Source organism: Dendrobates tinctorius, unplaced genomic scaffold (assembly GCF_039654945.1).
Source record: "Dendrobates tinctorius isolate UK_male_01 unplaced genomic scaffold, ASM3965494v1 ptg000324l, whole genome shotgun sequence".
In the NCBI taxonomy this organism is placed as follows: Eukaryota; Metazoa; Chordata; class Amphibia; order Anura; family Dendrobatidae; genus Dendrobates; species Dendrobates tinctorius.
In genome coordinates this window covers 694,628-718,893 of record NW_027361991.1, presented here as the reverse complement: position 1 = coordinate 718,893, position 24,266 = coordinate 694,628, and the positions used below count along the sequence as shown (strand labels likewise).

The following is a 24,266-nucleotide window of genomic DNA, read 5'->3' as shown; positions in this document are numbered from 1 at the left end:
TGCTGCCGTTGGCGGAGTTCGCTTTGAACAACGCTGTGGCCGACTCCACCGTTTAGACCCCATTCCTCCTAAATTACGGCCAGCATCTGCATGTCCCTGTGCCCATGGCCGTGTCAACCACCGACTCTAGGGTGGCAGACTAGGCGGTGGAGGCACGTGACATTTGGGATCGCACTCAGGATACTATCCGGGCCTCCAAGGAGAGAATGAGGATCTCCGCTGACACACACCAGCGCCCTGCTCCGACCTTTGCCTCTGGCGACTTAGTGTGGCTCTTTGCATAAAACATCAGGCTGCGGGTTGTGTCCGCTAAGTTCGCACCTCGCTACATTGGCCCCTTCAAGGTCCTTGAGCAGATCAACCCTGTGGTTTACCGTCTGGCCCTTCCACCACACTTGGCTATCGCTGACACCTTCCACGTGTCCCTCCTTAAGCCTGTTCACATGTCCCGGTTCTCTGAGTCAACTGCCGGGACATCAGACCTGTCTTTGGACGAGTTTGAGGTCAATACCATTGTGGGATGCAAGGTGGTGCATGGTAAAAGGTTTTATTTGGTAGACTGGAAGGGTCATGGTCCAGGGGCTCGGACCTGGGAGCCAGTGGAGAACATCCACGCTCTGCTTCTCATTGCTTCATTTGAGTGTAGCGAGGCTCAGAGGGGAGGGGGCCCTAGGAGGGGGGGTAATGTTAGGCATCGGGTTCCTGTCGCTGCACAGCAGGAATCCCGAGCCTTGCATTCGGCAGTCTCCCATTCCTCTCTGGCTGTAGAGAAGGCTGCTCAGCAGACTCGTCAATCCAGGCGTTCTGCTCAGGCCAGCTCTGTAGGTTTGGTTGCTGCTGCCACCTCTGGTCCAGCTATAGCAACGCATGCTGGTCAGCAGCGAGCTATTCCAGGGACTAAGTCCTCCTTTCGGTCCACTGAGCATGCCCGTGTGATGATCTCTCATTGGAGATCGGAGGTCACATGCTCAGGTCCTTCTCCAGCTCGGATTGCACCATCAGGAAGGTCAGGAAGGTCCCGGAAGGATGCTGCTATAAAAGAGTCGCTTGGCCACATGGCTCTGATGGCTAGTTGTGTGTGTTATGACAATGTATGTGACAGACTCATTATGAAACCCCTACCCTCGGTTGTGTATGAGTTAGGGTTTAGGGAGATAGAGTCAGCGCCCGTAGTGGCATAAGCTATGTGCCACAGAGCATCCCACTCTCCACACGAGCGTTAGCGCCAGATAGTGCCATTCAGCACAAGGCACCACTGTACCGCAAGAGCAGCAGTGTTCCTTGCAGCGGCGCCGTGCGCAAATCAAGCGCTTTCCTCCCTGCTCAGGGTGGTTAGTGGCGTCCGTGGAACCAGTGCAGTGTGTACGTGGCGCAATTAAGTTATTAGTTCTGGCATCGCAGTTGCAGTGTCGAACGCTAGTTGGACTAGAGGGACTCTAACCCCGTGTCCTTGGGGCAGAGTCCTGTGTCTCGTGGCTAGTGTTCACCTTGCCGAGTCCTGTGAGGTTAACAGGCTCCGGCATTTACGTGGAGTGGTAGTGCGGCTCTGTGAGGTAACAGAGCCCGCTTCCTTTCACACCGGGCCAGTGGTTACCCACCGATGTTAGTTACCACTACTCCATATAGTGTCTGCCATTACCGATCAGCAGTTAACACCTCTGCATGGTGGACCCCGGGCTGCGAACGCACCTAAATACCATGTTTATTATTTGGTGCGTTCCGCCAGCCCCTGACACATCTGCTGGGTTAGCTGTAGTGGAAGACATCTCAGTCCCAATTATACTTTTTCTATTTCTATACTATTTCTATTCTCGATACAGTTGTTCCACTTCGGTGGTGTCAGGCCCTCATTTTTCCTGGTTGGGGGTTCATCTGCTGTATTGGGTGTAATGGAACACCTGTTGCTCCATATTATACTATCTATACTGTGGTGAAATTGATGCCACGTTTGTGGTGTCTGCCAATAATCTTTGGAAATGTGAACACTCCTGGTTGGATGTCCATCTTTTGGATTGGGTGTAGTGGAATACCTGTCGGTCCCTATTATGCTATTTCTACTCTCGTAAAATTGATGCCACTTCTGTGGTGTTAGGCCCTCATTTGTTTAAATGTGAACACTCCTGGAAGGGTGTCCATCTGCTGGATTGGGTGTAGCGAAACACCTATCAGTCCCTATTATACTATTTCTACTGTGGTGAAATTGATATAACTTTTGTGGTGTTTGCCAGTAATGTTTGGAACACTCCTTGTTGAGTGTCCATTTGCTGGATTGGGTGTAATGGAAGACCTGTTGGTTCTTATTATACTATTTCTATTCTCGTGACAGTTATTCCACTTCAGTGGTGTTTGGCCATCATTTTTTAAAATGTGAATACTCCTGATATGGTGTCCATCTGCTGTATTGGGTGTAGTGGAAGACGACCTGTCGGTCCCTATTATTCTATTTCTACTGTGGTGAAATTGATGCCACTTTGGTGGCATCTGCCAATAATTTTTGGAAATGTGAACACTCCTGTTTGGGTCTCCTTCATGGGTGTTGCCTGTAGCAGTAGGCCTCCGAGACCATCAGGCCTCCACTTCCTTGCACTCAACTACCCGTGTTACTATCCTCAAATTTTTCTGACAATGGTAGCCTACAAAACTGATATTTGTGCTGCTGAAGATCTCTACAGATGCCATTAATGATATCAATCATGACATTTGCAAGGTTGTGAAAGGGAGTGGATTTCCTCTCATACGCTCATCAATTCCCCCGTGACCAAATCACAGGGTGTCAATAGTTGTCATGCTACCCAGAGGTCAAACCTTGACCGCCTAGTGTGCTAAATACAGTGGCCTCTTAGACCCAGCCATAGGGAGGGTCTGACAGGCAATCTGCCTATTATTGTGAAAGAGGGAGACACAAGCACAATATAGGGTCTTATCCCACAAATAAAGTAAGTGGTTTGACAGAAAACTGCTCATCTGGTAGTAGGTATTCAAAGCATGTATAGATAAGGGCTGCTGCAGAGCCACAAGTCGGTCACCGACTATCTGAAACAGAACTCTGCAAAGGAATACGTGGATTTCGTCCGCGCTGCCCAAATGATGAAATTCCAGAAGGTTAATAAAGTTTGACAGTGGTTTATTCTATGCGTTTCAAGGTTTTTTGCAACCTCTTCTTCAGGAAATACCATAACCTGAAGAAGAGGTTGCAAAAAACCTTGAAATGTATAGAATAAACCACTGTCAAACTTTATTAACCTTCTGGAATTTCATCATTTGGGCAGCGCGGACGAAATCCACGTATTCCTTTGCAGAGTTAGGGAATCTGCCTATGTAATATCACAGGCCTCCTGCATTTCAGTACATCTGTATTGCAATGCATGAGATAAGTGAAAAGACAAATAAAAGTTAAAGTATACTCGCTCATCACTACTCGTCTGCAATGTTTGGCACTACTGTAGCGATGAGAGACCACTGAATTTATGGTGGGTGTATATTCAGAAGTAGAAGCTGGGCACAGAGTACAGAAATTACCATGTATTGTGCACTACAATGGCATATTTGCATTTCCGTTCTCCAACATCCATTGGTACTTGTTTTTGGAAAATAGAAAAATCATCATTACATAGATGTATTCCCAGAGGGGTGCAATTTCCAAATTGGGGTCAGTAAGGAGAGGTTTCTGCTCTTCTGACACTTAGGGGTTCTACAAATGGATTATATTCTACGAAAATCTGTGCTCCAAAAGTCAAATTGAATATCTCCCCCCCCCCCCCCGATTCTCGCATGTGGCCAGGCAGTACTGTACAGCTGCATTTGGGGTATTGCAATGTTCCCGAGAAATTATGTGACAAATTATGTGGTTATTTTTACCTATTTCCCTTTGTGAAAATGTAAATTCTGGGGCTAAAACTACATTTTGGTGGCAAAAAATGGAATTATTTTTTCTTCAACGACCAATGGTCCCAATGGCATAAAATTTGATGGAACACATATGGCGTCAATACGCTCACTGTGCCACTAGATGATCTCAATAAGAGATGTAGTTTGTAAAATGTGATCACTTATGGAGGGATCCTGCTGTTCTGACATCTTGGAATCTCTGAGATGTGACATGGCACCTAGAAACCATTCCAGGCAAATCTGCATCCAATATGGTACTCAATTCTTTCTGCTTATGCCTGAAAAGTAGCTTTCGACCATAGGAGAAACTCAGGAGAAATTGCGTAACAAATTTTGTGGTCCATTGTCTCCTATTAGGCCTCTTTCACACATCAGTTTTTTGCCATCAGTCATAATCCGTCATTTTTAGAAAAAAACGGATCCAGCGACTGATGACGCTGGATACATTTTTTTTCTCATAGACTTGTATTAGTGACAGATTGCGATGGATGGCCTCACATTTCGTCCGTCGTTCACTGGATCCGGTGGAAATTTTGTGTCTGTCGGGCGGAAACAACGGACAAAGGAACATTTTTTGTCTCCGTTCAAAAGTCAGACAGCGACGGATCCGGCACCGTCCTTCGTTGGCTATAATGGAAGCCTATGGGCGCAGGATCCGTCGCTGTCCGTCAGGTGACGGATTCCGTTTTTTTAAAATGAGCATGCTCCAATTATTATTACCAGGTAGGGCAGTCGGATTCAGCGAAAAAACACAATCTGCGACGGATCTGTTTTTTCCCAAAACTACTGGATTGCGACTAATGCCAAAAAGCTGATGTGTGAAAGAGGCCTTAGCCCTTTTGAAAATTAAAAATATTGTACTAAAATAAACATTTTTATTTTAAAAATGTAATTTTTCATTTTCACAGTACAAACAACAAACTATAAAACAATTTACTTACGATCTGAGGGTGCAGGTGTCCTAGCTACAGTAGTGGGATCTTTAATTGATGTTGTTGGTAATGGTGGTTGTACTGTTCTGGAGGTTTCACTTGATGCACTAAGACTGACAATTGTTGCTGCGGTACTGGCTTCACCAGTAGCAACAGTCATGGGAAGATTTTGACTTGTTACAGCTGCAGTAGAAGATTCAACTACAGGTAATGATCCTATTTCAGGTGATACATCTGTAACAGGGGGTGATCCTAATTCAGGTGATACATCAGATACTGGTGTTGATTTTGTTTCAGGTGACACATTAGTTACAGACGATGATCCTACGTCAGGTGACACATTAGTTACAGGTGAAGATCCTACTTCAGGTGATACATCAGATACAGGTGATGATCCTATGTCAGGTGATACATCAGATACAGGTGAAGATGCTATGTCAGGTGACACATTAGTTACAGGTGAAGATCCTATGTCAGGTGATACGTTAGTTACAGGTGATGATCCTACTTCAGGTGATACATCAGATACAGGTGATGATCCTATGTCAGGTGATACATTAGTTACAGGTGATGATCCTATGTCAGGTGATACATCAGATACAGGTGAAGATCCTATGTCAGGTGATACATCAGATACAGGTGAAGATCCTATGTCAGGTGATACATCAGATACAGGTGAAGATCCTATGTCAGGTGACACATTAGTTACAGGTGAAGTTCCTATGCCAGGTGATACATTAGTTAGAGGTGAAGATCCTATGTCAGGTGATACATTAGTTACAGGTGAAGATCCTATGTCAGGTGATAAAATAGTTACAGGTGAAGATCCTATGTCAGGTGATACATTAGTTACAGGTGAAGATCCTATGTCAGGTGATACATTAGTTACATGTGAAGATCCTATGTCAGGTGATACATTAGTTACAGGTGATGATCCTATGTCAGGTGACATATTAGTTACAGGTGATGATCCTATGTCAGGTGACACATTAGTTACAGGTGAAGATCCTATGTCAGATGATACATCAGATACAGGTGAAGATCCAATGTCAGGTGACACATTAGTTACAGGTGAAGATCCTATGTCAGGTGATACATTGGTTACAGGTGAAGATCCTATGTCAGGTGACACATTAGTTACAGGTGAAGATCCTATGTCAGGTGACACATTAGTTACAGGTGAAGATACTATGTCAGGTGATACACTAGTTAAAGGTGAAGATCCTATGTCAGGTGATACATTAGTTACAGGTGAAGACCCTATGTCAGGTGATACATTAGTTACAGGTGATGATCCTATGTCAGGTGATACATTAGTTACAGGTGAAGATTCTATGCCAGGTGACATATTAGTTACAGGTGATGATCCTATGTCAGGTGACACATTAGTTACAGGTGAAGATCCTATGTCAGGTGACACATTAGTTACAGGTGAAGATCCTATGTCAGATGATACATCAGATACAGGTGAAGATCCTATGTCAGGTGACACATTAGTTACAGGTGAAGATCCTATGTCAGGTGACACATTAGTTACAGGTGAAGATCCTATGTCAGGTGATACATTGGTTACAGGTGAAGATCCTATGTCAGGTGACACATTAGTTACAGGTGAAGATCCTATGTCAGATGATACATCAGATACAGGTGAAGATCCTATGTCAGGTGACACATTAGTTACAGGTGAAGATCCTATGTCAGGTGACACATTAGTTACAGGTGAAGATCCTATGTCAGGTGATACATTGGTTACAGGTGAAGATCCTATGTCAGGTGACACATTAGTTACAGGTGAAGATCCTATGTCAGGTGACACATTAGTTACAGGTGAAGATCCTATGTCAGGTGATACGTTAGTTACAGGTGAAGATCCTATGTCAGGTGACACATTAGTTACAGGTGATAATCCTATGTCAGATGAAACATGAGATACAGGTGAAGATCCTATGTCAGGTGACACATTAGTTACAGGTGAAGATCCTATGTCAGGTGATACGTTAGTTACAGGTGAAGATCCTATGTCAGGTGGCACATTAGTTACAGGTGATGATCCTATGTCAGGTGATACATTAGTTAGAGGTGAAGATCCTATGTCAGGTGACACATTAGTTACAGGTGAAGATCCTATGTCAGGTGACACATTAGTTACAGGTGAAGATCCTATGTCAGGTGATACGTTAGTTACAGGTGAAGATCCTATGTCAGGTGACACATTAGTTACAGGTGATAATCCTATGTCAGATGAAACATGAGATACAGGTGAAGATCCTATGTCAGGTGACACATTAGTTACAGGTGAAGATCCTATGTCAGGTGATACGTTAGTTACAGGTGAAGATCCTATGTCAGATGATACATGAGATACAGGTGATGATCCTATGTCAGGTGATACATCAGACACAGATGATGATCCTATGTCAGGTGGCACATTAGTTACAGGTGATGATCCTATGTCAGGTGATACGTTAGTTACAGGTGAAGATCCTATGTCAGGTGATACATTAGTTACAGGTGAAGATCCTATGTCAGGTGACACATTAGTTACAGGTGAAGATCCTATGTCAGGTGATACGTTAGTTACAGGTGAAGATCCTATGTCAGGTGACACATTAGTTACAGGTGATAATCCTATGTCAGATGAAACATGAGATACAGGTGAAGATCCTATGTCAGGTGACACATTAGTTACAGGTGAAGATCCTATGTCAGGTGACACATTAGTTACAGGTGAAGATCCAATGTCAGGTGATACGTTAGTTACAGGTGAAGATCCTATGTCAGATGATACATGAGATACAGGTGATGATCCTATGTCAGGTGATACATCAGACACAGATGATGATCCTATGTCAGGTGTTACATCAGACACAGATGATGATCCTATGTCAGGTGACACATTAGTTACAGATGATGATCCTATGTCAGGTGACACATTAGTTACAGATGATGATCCTATGTCAGGTGATACATCAGATACAGGTGAAGATCCTATGTCAGGTGATACATCAGACACAGGTGAAGATCCTACGTCAGATGACACATTAGTTACAGGTGAAGATCCTATTTCAGGAGATACATTAGTTACAGATGATGATCCTAAGTCAGGTGATACATTAGTTACAGATGATGATCCTATGTCAGGTGACACATTAGTTACAGGTGAAGATCCTATGTCAGGTGATACATTAGATACAGGTGAAGATCCTATGTCAGGAGTTACATTAGTTACAGATGATGATCCTAAGTCAGGTGATACATTCGATACAGGTGAAGATCCTATGTCAGGTGATACATTAGTTTCAGATGATGATCCTATGTCAGGTGACACATTAGATACAGGTGAAGATCCTATGTCAGGTGACACATTAGTTACAGGTGAAGATCCTATGTCAGGAGATACATTAGTTACAGATGATGATCCTATGTCAGGGGACACATTAGCTACAGATGATGATCCTATGTCAGGTGACACATTAGTTAAATATGATGATCCTATGTCAGGTGACTCATTAGTTACAGATGATGATCCTATTTCAGGTGAAACATCAGTTACAGGTGATGATCCTACTTCAGGTGATACATCAGTTACAGGTGATGATCCTACTTCAGGTGACACATTAGTTACAGATGATGATCCTACTTCAGGTGACACATTAGTTACAGGTGATGATCCTACTTCAGGTGACACATTAGTTACAGATGATGATCCTACTTCAGGTGACACATTAGTTACAGGTGATGATCCTATGTCAGGTGACACACTGGTTACAGGTGATGATCCTATTTCAGGTGAAACATCAGTTACAGGTGATGATCCTATGTCAGGTGATACATCAGTTACAGGTGATGATCCTACTTCAGGTGATACATCAGTTACAGGTGATGATCCTACTTCAGGTGACACATTAGTTACAGATGATGATCCTACTTCAGGTGACACATTAGTTACAGATGATGATCCTACTTCAGGTGACACATTAGTTACAGGTGATGATCCTACTTCAGGTGTCACATTAGTTACAGGTGATGATCCTACTTCAGGTGATACATCAGATACAGATGATGATCCTACTTCAGGTGACACATTAGTTACAGGTGATGATCCTCCTTCAGGTGACACATTAGTTACAGATGATGATCCTACTTCAGGTGATACATCAGTTACAGGTGATGATCCTACTTCAGGTGACACATTAGTTACAGGTGATGATCCTATTTCAGGTGATACATCAGATACAGATGATGATCCTACTTCAGGTGACACATTAGTTACAGGTGATGATCCTACTTCAGGTGATACATCAGATACAGATGATGATCCTACTTCAGGTGATACATCAGATACAGGTGATGATCCTACTTCAGGTGATACATCAGTTACAGGTGATGATCCTACTTCAGGTGATACATCAGTTACAGATGATGATCCTACTTCAGGTGACACATTAGTTACAGGTGATGATCCTATTTCAGGTGATACATCAGTTACAGGTGATGATCCTACTTCAGGTGACACATTAGTTACAGGTGATGATCCTATTTCAGGTGATACATCAGATACAGATGATGATCCTACTTCAGGTGACACATTAGTTACAGGTGATGATCCTACTTCAGGTGATACATCAGATACAGGTGATGATCCTACTTCAGGTGATACATCAGTTACAGGTGATGATCCTACTTCAGGTGACACATTAGTTACAGGTGATGATCCTATTTCAGGTGATACATCAGTTACAGGTGATGATCCTACTTCAGGTGACACATTAGTTACAGGTGATGATCCTATTTCAGGTGATACATCAGATACAGATGATGATCCTACTTCAGGTGACACATTAGTTACAGGTGATGATCCTACTTCAGGTGATACATCAGATACAGGTGATGATCCTACTTCAGGTGATACATCAGATACAGGTGATGATCCTACTTCAGGTGATACATCAGTTACAGATGATGATCCTACTTCAGGTGACACATTAGTTCCAGGTGATGATCCTACTTCAGGTGATACATCAGATACAGATGATGATCCTACTTCAGGTGATACATCAGATACAGGTGATGATCCTACTTCAGGTGATACATCAGTTACAGGTGATGATCCTACTTCAGGTGATACATCAGTTACAGGTGATGATCCTACTTCAGGTGATACATTAGTTACAGGTGATGATCCTACTTCAGGTGATACATCAGATACAGGTGATGATCCTACTTCAGGTGATACATTAGTTACAGATGATGAACCTATGTCACGTGATACATCAGTTGAAGAAGGTTCTTCTGTTTCACTTTTGACACTTGTAACATCTGTATGTAAAAGGGAGATACTTTTGTTAATAATTTTCAAGAACATTTTTACTTTTCTAACTTTACTAGGCAATAGCCATGTTTAATTGTTAAAATGGAATCGAAAAATGTTGGTATATGATAAAGTAAGAAAGTGTGAAGGTGTGAAGAGATAAACTATGTGTAGAATAGTAGAAACTATAATCTCTGCTTTGATTTTAGATGCTAGGACATGAAATGGATTAACAATTTTTTTTAAGCTAAAAATTAAGTATGTGGTATCCTTAAAATTTTAGCAGCCCATACGAAATACTATTCTTGTTAAAAAAAATGATATTGAAATTTAAAAAAAAAACCTTTAGCCCTAAAATTCTTCAGTTGTTAAGGTGAACTATCTATGCCAAAATAGATTATGCCATATGATTTCCTTATGCATGCATCTTATAAGATGTTCAGCTAGATACCTTGTAAGTACACTGTTACAGTTGTGGCCAAAAGTATTGACACCCCTGCAATTCTGTCAGATAATACTCAGTTTCTTCCTGAAAATTATTGCAAACACAAATTCTTTGGTATTATTATCTTCATTTAATTTGTGTTAAATGAAAAATCACAAAAAGAATTGTCCTAAAGCCAAATTGGATATAATTCCACACCAAACATAAAAAAGAGGGTGGACAAAAGTATTGGCACTGTTCGAAAAATCATGTGATGCTTCTCTAATTTGTGTAATTAACAGCACCTGTAACTTACCTGTGGCACCTAACAGGTGTTGGCAATAACTAAATCACACTTGCAGCCAGTTGACATGGATTAAAGTTGACTGAACCTCTGTCCTGTGTCCTTGTGTGTACCACATTGAGCATGGAGAAAAGAAAGAAGACCAAAGAACTGTCTGAGGACTTGAGAAAACAAATTGTGAGGAATCATGAGCAATCTCAAGGCTACAAGTCGATCTCCAAAGACCAGAATGTTCCTGGGTCTACCGTGCGCAGTGTCATCAAAAAGATTAAAGCCCATGGCACTGTGGCTAACCTCCCTAGATGTGGACGGAAAAGAAAAATTGACAAGAGATTTCAACGCAAGATTGTGCGGATGTTGGATAAAGAACCTCGACTAGCATCCAAACAAGTTCAAGCTGCCCTGCAGTCCGAGGGTACAACAGTGTCAACCCGTACTATCCGTCGGCATCTGAATGAAAAGGGACTGTATGGTAGGAGACCCAGGAAGACCCCACTTCTTACCCCTAGACAAAAAATAGCCAGGCTGGAGTTTGCCAAAACTTGCCTGAAAAAGCCTAAAACGTTTTGGAAGAATGTTCTCTGGTCAGATGAGACAAAAGTAGAACTTTTTGGGCAAAGGCATCAACATAGAGTTTACAGGAGAAAAAAAGAGGCATTCAAAGAAAAGAACACGGTCCCTACAGTCAAACATGGCGGAGGTTCCCTGATGTTTTGGGGTTGCTTTGCTGCCTCTGGCACTGGACTGCTTGACCGTGTGCATGGCATTATGAAGTCTGAAGACTACCAACAAATTTTGCAGCATAATGTAGAGCTCAGTGTGAGAAAGCTGGGTCTCCCTCAGAGGTCATGGGTCTTCCAGCAAGACAATGACCCAAAACACACTTCAAAAAGCACTAGAAAATGATTTGAGAGAAAGCACTGGAGACTTCTAAGGTGGCCAGCAATGAGTCCAGACCTGAATCCCATAGAACACCTGTGGAGAGATCTAAAAATGGCAGTTTGGAGAAGGCACCCTTCAAATATCAGGGACCTGGAGCAGTTTGCCAAAGAAGAATGGTCTAAAATTCCAGCAGAGCATTGTAAGAAACTCATTGATGGTTACCGGAAGCGGTTGGTCGCAGTTATTTTGGCTAAAGGTTGTGCTAACAAGTATTAGGCTGAGGGTGCCAATACTTTTGTTTGGCCCATTTTTGGAGTTTTGTGTGAAATTATCAATGTTTTGCTTTTTGCTTCATTCTCTTTTGTGCTTTTTCATTTAAGACAAATCAAATGAAGATAATATTACCAAAGAATTTGTGTTTGCAATCATTTTCAGGAAGAAACTGAGTATTATCTGACAGAATTGCAGGGGTGTCAATACTTTTGGCCACAACTGTACATGTATTGCCATTTTTTAATGTAGACTAGGGATGAGCGGACCCATGGAAGTTTAGGCTCTGGTTTCCAACCAAACATTACTTACTAGAACAGTAGCCAAACCTCCACTAGAACTCAAACCCAATTGGAAAGTATGGGGACCTGGACAGTTGATCAAAAAAAAAATCTTGCGCGCTCACTGCCGCCACACCACGGGCTTCTCATGGAATGCCAAACATAGGAACTTCCGGGAGAAGTTTGCTGTTCGGCGTTGAACACGGGACACTAAATGTCTTGTAAGAATGCCAAACAGAAAAAAATCCAGCCTGCTCATCTCTAATGGTGACCACAAAGGTTTATCTAAGAAATACTTTGCAAATTATGAGATATAAGATGTTGGCGACTTCCCTCTCAAAATATCCTAAATGTTTCTTTCATGTCATTTTATTATAGCTAAATGATCAGCATGTGTGTAAAATTACATGTAAAGTGGGGGAAAAAAGTATTTAGTCAGCCACCAATTGTGCAAGTTCTCCCACTTAAAAAGATGAGAGGCCTGTAATTGACATCATAGGTAGACCACAACTATGAGAGTCAAAATGAGAAAACAAATCCAGAAAATCACCTTGTCTGATTTGACAAGATTTATTTTTCAAATTATGGTGGAAAATAAGTATTTGGTCATTAACAAAAGTTCATCTCAATATTTTGTTATAGATCCTTTGTTGGCAATGACAGAGGTCAAACGTTTTCTGTAAGTCTTCACAAGGTTGGCACACAGTGTTGGTGGTATGTTGGTCCACATTTCATCTTCAATGCCCTTACTGATGGAAGAAGGTTTGCACTCAAAGTCCCAAGATACATTGCCCCATTCATTCTTTCATGTACATGGATTAGTCATCCTGGTCCCTTTGCAGAGAAACAGCCCCAAAGCACGATGTTGCCACCCCCATGCTTCACAGTAGGTATGGTGTTCTTTAGATGCAACTCTGCATTCTGTCTCCTACAAACACGACAAATTTTGTTTCTCCCAAACAGTTCTTCTTTGGTTTCATCAGACCATATGACATTCTCCCAATACTCTTCTGTATAATTCAAATGCTCTCTAGCAAACTTCAGACGGGCCCGGACATGTACTGGCTTAAGCAGGAGGACATGTCTGGCACTGCAGGATCTGAGTCCATGGCGGTGTAGTGTGTTACTGATGGTAGCCTTTGTTACGGTGGTCCCAGATCTATTCAGGTCATTCACTAGGTCCCCACGTGTGGTTCTGGGATTTTTGCTCACTGTTCTTGTGATCATTTTGACCCTACGGGATGAGATCTTGCATGGGGCCCCAGATCGAGGGAGATTGTCAGTGGTCTTGTATGTCTTCCATTTTCTTATTATTGCTCCCACAGTTGATTTCATCACACCAAGCTGCTTGCCTATTACAGATTCAGTCTTCCCAGTCTGGTGCAGGGCTAAAATTTTGTTTCTGGTGTCCTTCGACTGCTCTTTGGTCTTCACCATAGTGGAGTTTGGAGTGTGACTGTTTGAGGTTGTGGACAGGTGTCTTTTATACTGATAACAAGTTCAAACAGATGCCATTACTACAGGTAATGAGTGGAGGACAGAGGAGCCTCTTAAAGAAGAAGTTACAGGTCTGTGAAAGCCAGAAATCTTGCACGTTTTTAGGTGACCAAATCCTTATTTTCCACCATAATTTGCAAAATAAATGTTTCCAAATGAAACAAGGTGATTTTCTGGATTTGTTTCCTCATTGTGACTCTCATAGTTGTGGTCTACCTATGATGTCAATTACAGGCCTATCTCATCTTTTGAAGTGGGAGAACTTGCACAATTGGTGGCTGACTAAATACTATTTTCCCCACTGTAAGTATTTCATCAAACTATCTTGCTTTCACTTCACTTAACTTTTCCTCTTTCCTTAAGTTTAAGCTTCCTTTCTATTCACTTCCTCATACCTTCTTCCTTCCTTCCTCCTTCTTTCTTTTATTCATTCCTTCCTCCATCCCTTCATTCATTCCTCCATCCCTTCATTCATTCCTTCTCCACAAATATAGTTTAATCTTTCATCATTACATTTATTTCCATTTCTAACGTCTTTTCTTCAGGTTCCTTTTCTTCATTTTTTATATATGTAATAGATTTCATCTATCTTTCTTTCATCTTTCTTTATTTGATGCATGCATTATTTCTTATTTCTTCTTTCATTCTTCCTTCCCTCCTTACACTTTATTTTCTTTCTTTTTTTCTTCCCTTACTTCCTTTTTTCCTTTTTATTTCCTTCTTTTCTCCCTTTTGTTATCTTTCCTTCTTTCATTTCTGACATCTCTCCATTTCTTTCTTTCTTTCTTTCTTTCTTTCTTTCTTTCTTTCCAATTCATATCACTTTCATCAATCTTTCCTGCCCTCAGCTTAATTTCCCTTTCCTTCAACCTCACTTGTCCTCCCTCCCTTCCTTCCCATTTATGTCACTTCTCTTTCCATCTACTTCACTTTCCTTCCCTCCTTTCACTCTTTTCTTCCTCCATGCAGTCCTCCTTTTACCCCTTTCCAACAGTGGATTCTATTCTTCATTCTCATCTACCATTTATTTCCTTTCCATACTACCATCTTGGCTCCCATCCTTTTTTTCTTTTTCTTTTTATGAAGTTTTGTCTCTCCTTTATCAATCCTTTGCTTCCTTCTCCCATTCCTCCCTCATTTCTTCCTCTCTCCAATTTTTATTATTTATTTCCTTCCTATTCTCCCTTTATTCTTCCTTCACATCCTATTATCCCCACAACTATCTCTCATTCTTACTTCCTAACTCCCATTTAGTTAAAAAACCCTTCCTTCCATCTTTACGTCACCCCATTTTTAATGCATTTATTTTTTCTTTACCCCTTCTTCCTTCCTTCTTTAGTTCCCTCTTTTTATTCTTTATTCTTACCTTTTCTTTCTTGTGCTTTTAGCATAACACCTTACACCAATACACTTACTTTTAGCTTGGCTTAGTTTCAACATTACTAGAGTCGTGTGTGATGACTTACCCTTTTTATAGAGTAATGGGCCTTGTGAAAAGGCAACGATTGTTATATATGGATCTGCCAAGAAAATCTAACTGTATTGTTGACACTACTTGTAGGACCTCTTCTATGTGTCAAATGTTTGGTTACCTACCAGATGTACCAGATGTATATGGCGGTTCACTGGGGCAAGTTCTTTTTTATTACATATATACATTGTATTACTTACACGTAATAATAATGCGGGCAGCCTCTTGCTCTTGTACATTGCCCCATTATTACATGTTGAGGTCACACATGATGATCCTCCATTTCCATATTCATTGTTAGTTTACCTACCAGCAGTAGATGATTCACCGGATACAGCCTGTGGACTTGATGTTGTACCACTTGAGGAAACTGTAAGTCAAAGTCAACATATTTATGAACCAACATGGCATATGAAGATTAGATAACAGATACTTTGAGTCTTTGAGGATGCCAGAGAATGCTTATGCTCCACCGTTAGTTGATTGAGCTGCGTGGGCTAGGATAGATCATCTATAAGGTGAATTAATCTTGGTCATTATCATATTTTACAACCTAGACATCAACCACTGTCCAGAAATAACTATTGATCACAATGAAAATACTATTGATCCTACAATGATCTGGCATTGTCTATATCTACTGACCATACGGGATATTTTCACAAAACTTTTTAGGGGATACATTGGTGGCAGCTTGAGGGGACTTGAAAGACTTTGTCCCAAAGGAGGATACTACTATTATAAATGGCAATGAGCTATCTTATATATTGTTGTTGTCTTTTTATTTCTGAATTGGGGCTCGTAGATTAACGTCATTCACTTGCTAGACTAATAACTGAACTTAATAATAAATTAGTATATAAGTGGTTGATATAAAAATGCACAAATTGACCCACATGGATCTTACACTTTTTATACTTCTTGAGCCTCACTACCTTATTAATGAGGATATCTTACCATTGTAAGATAATGAAAATAAAATTGATAATGAGGTCTCGCATTGTCTATACATCTTCAGGAGCGCAGACTAATTACTGAGAATAATCTGCATAAAAATATCACCTACTTTGTGAAGATGAAGAATCAATTGTCCCTGTAGAACTCGAATCTGAATCTGTTGTTGATGACTCTGGAGACTCTGTAAAGTAAGATACATATCAACAATGTTCTTCATTCTACATAGTTATCAATAATGTTCCAAAATAATTCTTCTTCATCGATATACCTCTGTGTGCTGAGAAACTAAATAAATAAAACAGTTATTACAATTACCATAGATTTACCCTTTTAAAACTTTAGGACCATCTAAAGGCTCAGTGTTGATTTGTACAAATGCCATGGAAAACCATGTTTATTGCCATGGGGAGAAGAGGATAATCAATTACTAGCCACCTTTGCCACTTATTAAAGAGGGTTTAAAACGTTTGTTGGAAAACCCAAGTCCATATGAATGGTAACATGGATTTCCTACGAAACAGGACCGGAGTCGGTTTGTAGACGTTTTTCACAGATTTGTAAGAATCCGGAGATAAATTAAACATTTCCCGTTCACTTTTAGACTAGTCCTAACGACGCAAAGAATTCAGACTTCATAATTCCAGACCTGGCGCAAAAGCATCAAATAAAATATTGGTTCAAGGTCCCTGTTTTTAGAGATGTCTGAAGGTGAAGAGGACAATAAGTGAGGAGCTTCAAGAAATATGGGTCATTATTAGAGATGAGTGACTCTTTTGCAAATTAAATTCACAAAATTTCCCTCTAGAATTAGATTTGTGGTGAATAAAGATCCCTAGATTTCAATACTGTAAAGCTAAGAAAGTAAATGCTCATAAAATGCACATGAGGAAGAGATGACAGAGAGACAACTCCACCTACCATAAGAGCTTACATAGAGTACCTTGCAAAAGTATTCGGCTCCCTGGAACTTTTCAACCTTTTCCCACATATCATGCTTAAAACATAAAGATACCAAATGTAAATTTTTGGTGAAGAATCAACAACAAGTGGGACACAATTGTGAAGTTGAACAAAATTTATTGGTTATTTTAATTTTTTGTGGCAAGTCAAAAACTGAAAAGTGGGTCGTGCAATATTATTCGGCCCCTTTACTTTCAGTGCAGCAAACTCACTCCAGAAGTTCATTGTGGATCTCTGAATGATCCAATGTTGTCCTAAATGACTAATGATGATAAATATAATGCACCTGTGTGTAATCAAGTCTCCATATAAATGCACTTGCTCTGTGATAGTCTCAGGGTTCTGTTTGATGCACAGAGAGCATCATGAAGACCAAGGAACACAACAGGCAGGTCCGTGATACTGTTGTGGAGACGTTTAAAGCTGTATTTGGATGCAAAATGATTTCCAAAACTTGAAACATCCCAAGGAGCACTGTGCAAGCGATCATATTGAAATGGAAGGAGTATCATACCACTGCAAATCTACCAAGACCCGGCCGTCCCTCTAAACTTTCATCTCAAACAAGGAGAAGACTGATCAGAGATGCAGCCAAGAGGCCCATGATCACTCTAGATGAACTGCAGAGATCTACAGCTGAGGTGGGACAGTCTGTCCATAGGACAACAATCAGTCATACACTGCACAAATCTGGCCTTTATGGAAGAGTGGCAAGAAGAAAGCAATTTCTCAAAGATATCAATAAAAAGTGTTGTTTAAACTTTGCAACAAGCCACCTGGGAGACACACCAAACATGTGGAAGAAGGTGCTCTGGTCAGATGAAGCCAAAACCGAACTTTTTGATAACAATGCCAACAATATGTTTCGCGTAAAGGCAACACAGCTCATCACCCTGAACACACCATCCCCACTATCAAACATGGTGGTGGCAGTATCATGGTTTGGGCCTGCTTTTCTTCGGCAGGGACAGGGAACATGGTTAAAATTGATGGGAAGATGGATGGAGCCAAATACATGACCATTCTTGAAGAAAACCTGTTGGTGTCTGCAAAAGACCTGAGACTGGGACGGAGATTTGTCTTCCAACAAGACAATGATCCCAAACATAAAGCAAAATTTACAATGGAATGGTTCACAAATAAATGTATCCAGGTGTTAGAATGGCCAAGTCACAGTTCAGACCTGAATCCAATCGAGAATCTGTGGAAAGAGCTGAAAACTGCTCTTCACAAACGATCTCCATCAAACCTCACTGAGCTCGAGCTGTTTGCCAAGGAAGATTGGGCAAGAATTTCAGACTCTCGATGTACAAATCTGAGAGACATACCCCAAGCGACTGCAGCTGTAATCGCAGCAAAAGGTGGTGCAACAAAGTATTAAGATAAAGGGGCCAAATACTATTACGCGCCCCACTTTTCAGTTTTTGAATTTCAACAAAAATTTAAAATAACCAATAAATTTTGTTCAACTTCACAATTGTGTCCCACTTGTTGTTGATTCTTCACCAAAAATTTACATTTGGTATCTTTATGTTTGAAGCATGATATGTGGGAAAAGGTTGAAAAGTTCCAGGGGGCCGAGTACTTTAGCAAGGCACTGTACTTTAGGAGAGAGCAAGAGAGAGGAATCTGCTGACCATAAGAGCTAACACTTTATAGGAGAGAACAGATTCCCCTGACCATAAAAGCCTACAGTCTACACAAGAGAGAGAACCCCACTGAGCATAAGAGCTTACTGTCTATAGAAAAGAGAGATATTGAGAACCCCACTAACTATAGGATATTACAGTATACAGGAAAGAAAGAGAACCCCATCTACAAGAAGAGTTGACACTCTAGAAGGGAGAGAGAAGATTCAACTGACCATAAAAGCTTATACTCTATAAGAGAGAGAAAGGACTTTCCAAGACCATAAGAGCTTACCAATCTATAGGATAGAGAGAAGACTAACTTTTTTATTACATTATTAATAGTGTTGAGCATTCCGATACCGCAAGTATCGGGTATCGGCCGATACTTGCTGTATCGGAATTCCGATACCGACTTCCGATATTTTTTCAATATCGGAAGTCGGCATCGGAATTGGAAGTTCAAAGTTGATTGACAGCCTGACGTCATCATGATGCGCGGTGTGTGCGCATCATGATGCGCCGTCATTTCGGGCCTTCCGGGGGTCTCTGCCGGCCTGCCGGGGGGCTGTGCCGGCCTGCCGGGGAACTGTGTGGACTGCCCGGGGTCTGTACCAGCCTGCCGGGGGGCTGTGCCGGCCTGCCGGTGGTCTGTGCACCCTGTGGGGGTCTGTACCGGCCTGCCGGGGGGCTGTGCCGGCCTGCCGGTGGTCTGTGCACCCTGTGGGGGTCTGTACCGGCCTGCCGGGGGGCTGTGCCGGCCTGCCGGGGGGCTGTGCTGATGTCCGGGGGTCTGTGCAAGCATCGTCCGATGGGACTACAAGTCCCATCTGGCGATGCCTGCTACCATGACAGTGATTGACACATTAGCCAATGATGGGACAGTAGTAGTCCCATCATCCGGCTAATGTGTTAAATGTTAAAAAAAAAAAAAAAAAAATACTACATACATACTACATGCATGCTACATACATACTACATGCTACATACATACTACATACATACTACATACATACTACATACATAACACATATATACTACATACATACTACATACATACTACATACATACTACATACATACTACATGCATGCTACATACATACTACATGCTACATACATACTACATATATACTACATGCATGCTACATACATACTACATGCTACATACATACTACATATATACTACATGCATGCTACATACATACTACATGCTACATACATACTACATGCTACATACATACTACATATATACTACATACATACTACATACATACTACATGCATGCTACATACATACTACATATATACTACATGCATGCTACATACATACTACATGCTACATACATACTACATATATACTACATACATACTACATACATACTACATGCATGCTACATACATACTACATGCTACATACATACTACATATATACTACATGCATGCTACATACATACTACATGCTACATACATACTACATATATACTACATGCATGCTACATACATACTACATGCTACATACATACTACATATATACTACATACATACTACATGCATGCTACATGCATGCTACATACATACTACATGCTACATACATACTACATATATACTACATGCATGCTACATACATACTACATGCTACATACATACTACATATATACTACATGCATGCTACATACATACTGCATGCTACATGCATACTACATACATACTACATGCTACATACATACCACATATATACTACATACAGACTACATACAATACATTCATACAATACATACATAGACATACAGTACATATAACATAGAGTAACATACTTACCAATACTTGTCACATTGTTCCCCGAAGCCATTGTCTTTTACGGAATAAATATTAACATAACAAACCACAAAAATACTCAACCACGATCCGAAGCAGTCCACGAGTGTGTCCCACGACGATCTTGGGTAGAGAACTGCAGCATCAGCTGTTGCTGCCGTTCTCTACGGGCTGCAGGAATCCAATGACGGAAGGTAGGTATCCTTCCGCACTGTATTCCTCCGCCACTTAAAAAAAAAAAAGTCCCTAGTCTCACTTTATGCCATTGCTGTGTGGGAAATTCCCATGCAGCAATGGCATAAAGTGAGACTAGGGACTTTTTTTTTTTTAAGTGGCGGAGGAATACAGTGCGGAAGGAGGTGGAGGTGAAGACACTTCTGCAAACCATGCATTCAGAAGCAAGATCTTCGCCAAACCACACCTTTTTCAAACTCCCCAGTACCAGCAACCTCCCCAGTACCAGACATCTCCCCACTTCCAGCAACCTGCCTCGTACCAGACATCTCCCCACTTCCAGCAACCTGCCCCGTACCAGACATCTCCCCACTTCCAGCAACCTGCCCCGTACCAGACATCTCCCCACTTCCAGCAACCTGCCCCGTACCAAACTCCTTCCCCATACAACTTGCCATCAACATCATCTGCTCCTACAGTCCCTGCCCAACCCTCCACTCCACCACCCACCACCTCTTCTGCTTCCCACATGTCCACCCATTCTGTAGTTTTTTCCACACCTTCACCTCTAACTGTTCCTTCCCCACCACGATCCCAGTCTTCTCTCCACACTCCCAGTGTCGAAGTGTCCCGCAGCCCCTCCAGCAGTATTTCCACCACACACTACACAGATTTATAATGTGTGTATTTAAATAAAAATGACCAGTTTTATGGTTTCAAAGCTTTATTAAACAAGTTTATTAAAATTTTAAAAAAGTTTACTAAAAAAAACATTTTTCAATAAAAGTTAAATTATTTTACACTGGTTGTCTGTCATTTCTTTCTGCGGTGAAAAAGGTTAAATACAGGGTATTTAAAAGGTGAAATGGTATTCAAAACTAGGTATATAACTGTGGGTAAATTTTAGCTTTTTGCCACAGTTGTGTTCCTGGTTGTGTTTGAAGCAAAGTATTTCACCTAAAAAGTTGTGTTTATTGTTGGTGATTTCCTAACAATGTACACAACTTTTGTTAAAAGGTGAAATACTTTGCATAAAACACAACCAGGTACACACCTGTGGCCTAAAGATAAAAATAGAGACCATGACAAGATAGCCAACTTTGGTTGGCAAAGGTATATACTGTTGGTCCAGAAGGTACACAAGTTTGGTTAGGGCACAAATCTTTCACACTCTGTCATCCTGCCAGTGTACTCTGCCTTGAGGTGACATAAAGTATAGTGCAAAATTGTCCCTCATTACTGAAACCGTCACAGAACTTCTAGTGGTAATGTCATGGTAATCTTGCAAGGTGGTTTCTTCAGAGGTGTCATCAATGGAAATGGGTTCCTTGCAGATAACAAAATTGTGGAGTACCACGCACGCTTTGATCACCTCGTCCACAGTTTCTGTCTTGAGGTTGATCGCAGTCAATAGGACCCGCCATTTGGCTGTCAGAATACCAAAGGTACATTCAACCATTCTTCTTGCTCTTGTGAGGCGGTAATTAAAAATGCGTTTTGGTCTTGTCAATCCTCTGCTAGTGTACGGTTTCAAAAGGTGTTCTGACAGCTGGAAGGCTTCATCCCCTACACAGACAAATGGCATAGGTGGACCAGATGTTTGCGGCAGCGGTCTAGGTGGTGGGAACTGGAAGGTGTTTCCATACAGTTTACGCCCCATGGCAGACAGTTTGAAAACTTGAGAGTCATTGGAGCGGCCATAGGCCCCAATATCAACCGCAATAAATTTGTATTCCGCGTCAGCGATGGCCATGAGGACAATTGAAAAATATTTCTTGTAATTGAAATATTCCGATCCCGATCCAGCTGGCTTTACAATGCGGATATGTTTCCCGTCCACAGCGCCCAAGCAGTTGGGAAACTGACATATCTGTTGAAACTTGTCAGCAATTTCAATCCACCTCTCTGTTGTGGGCTCTGGTAAAAACTCTTCAGCTAAGGAGTCCCACAGTGCACGGCATGTGTACTTCACTATTCCAGATATGGTGGAAATCCCGAGTCTGTACTGGAAATGCAGTGACGAAAGGGATTCTCCAGTTGCAAGAAATCTGTGGGGAATTAAAAAACAATAAATTAATTTTAAATCACAGCATTACATACCAAAACTCAGCTATAACACTTGGAGATACAAACTACCACCAACAAGACTGCAGTGAAAGTGTGCTCTGATGCGATCACATCCAATAAATGTGGCTTACCTTAAAGTCACCATCAGACGCTCTGCGGGTGAAACAGAGAAGCGGCAATAGGTGTCCGCTTTTCTTATGAGGTGTGCAATGCGCTCCACCAAGTAATCAAAATTCTCCATTTTCATCCTAACATATCCAAAAAATTTATCCGGGTTTCGTCGAAGGTCCATGCAGAGTGTAGAATAGACCCCACGCGTCATTCTCTTGGCTGTGATGGGGTGGATCCACAAACGTTGTCTACAATGCCTGATGCGCTGCTGTCTCGCTCTCTCCTTCTCCAGAACAATCACCCTCAAACGATTCGCCTCCGCTATAAAATCCGCCAAATTCTTCAAAATATTTCCAATGACAACATCCATCTTCGCCAGTAACTTGCTCTTCTCTCCAACCTGCACTTTCTCCTCTACAACCTGTCAAAGAAGGGCTGTAGGAACATGCTATATATAGTTTTCCAGTAGCCAATCCCGTTCGGAAGGCCGCAAGGGTCAATTTTAAAAACCGGATCCGGCGTAATCCGTCGAAAAACGGATAGAAAAACGGATGAACCGGATGAGACGGATCCGGTTTTGTCTGTCAAGAAAAAGACGGATCCGGCAGAAAACCGGATCCGTCACATCCGGTTTTACTAAACATTTGCCGGATCCGGCGTTCCGGCACGACGCCGGATCGCGCCTGACGCCGAAAACCTGAAGTGTGAAAGTAGCCTAAGAGACTACGGTGGTGCAGCAGTGCGTAATCTGTCTTCTTTTTTCTTTGGACACTGAAACTATTGTCATTGTCATATTGGAGAGAGTAGAGTGCTTGTCTAGGCCTGTGTGTGCACAGTATAACAAAACCTGTAGTGTTGATACTGGTGCTCAAGCTGAGCAATCTCACTAACAGCCTTTCTAAGGGATAGTTTAGTGTAGGGAGAGAGAGAGTCACAGGAGTAGCAACAGTGGAAGAATACAGTCTACAGACAGGAATTAGGTCTGTGCAGTACCTTGAACTATATATAGCTGCAGCTTTTTTTGGAGGGGTGAAAAAATTGAATACAGTTTGATCCATCAAGTATTACATCCTTTGTGTTACTTTTTTGTGTTATATAACACTCCAAAAATAGTTGAAAAAAATTTCAGGGTTAAATTTCTTGCCCATACTCTTTTTTGTGTCACGGGGTATTTTTTTTTATATATATAACACTCCAAAAATGCATTGAAAAATTTCTCACCCACACACTATTCCATGGTGTGGGGTAAATTTCTGTGATCTATAAAACTGATGAAAAGTGTTAATATTTTTTG

At 41.5% G+C, this 24,266-nt stretch overlaps 1 protein-coding gene across 1 annotated transcript in view; it reads right to left on the bottom strand.

Annotated features, from left to right (window-relative positions):
* The window catches only part of LOC141074122 (uncharacterized), a 73,890-nt gene extending 58,710 nt beyond the window's left edge, over positions 1 to 15,180 (bottom strand). Inside the window, exons 1-2 of the mRNA XM_073561653.1 lie at positions 15,156 to 15,180; positions 4,830 to 9,176 (exon numbers count right to left, since the gene is read on the bottom strand). Of these exons, the coding sequence (XP_073417754.1) occupies positions 4,830 to 9,176; positions 15,156 to 15,180 (4,372 nt within the window). The remainder of the gene's footprint in view (positions 1 to 4,829; positions 9,177 to 15,155) is intronic.
* Between the last annotated feature and the right edge of the window lie 9,086 nt (positions 15,181 to 24,266).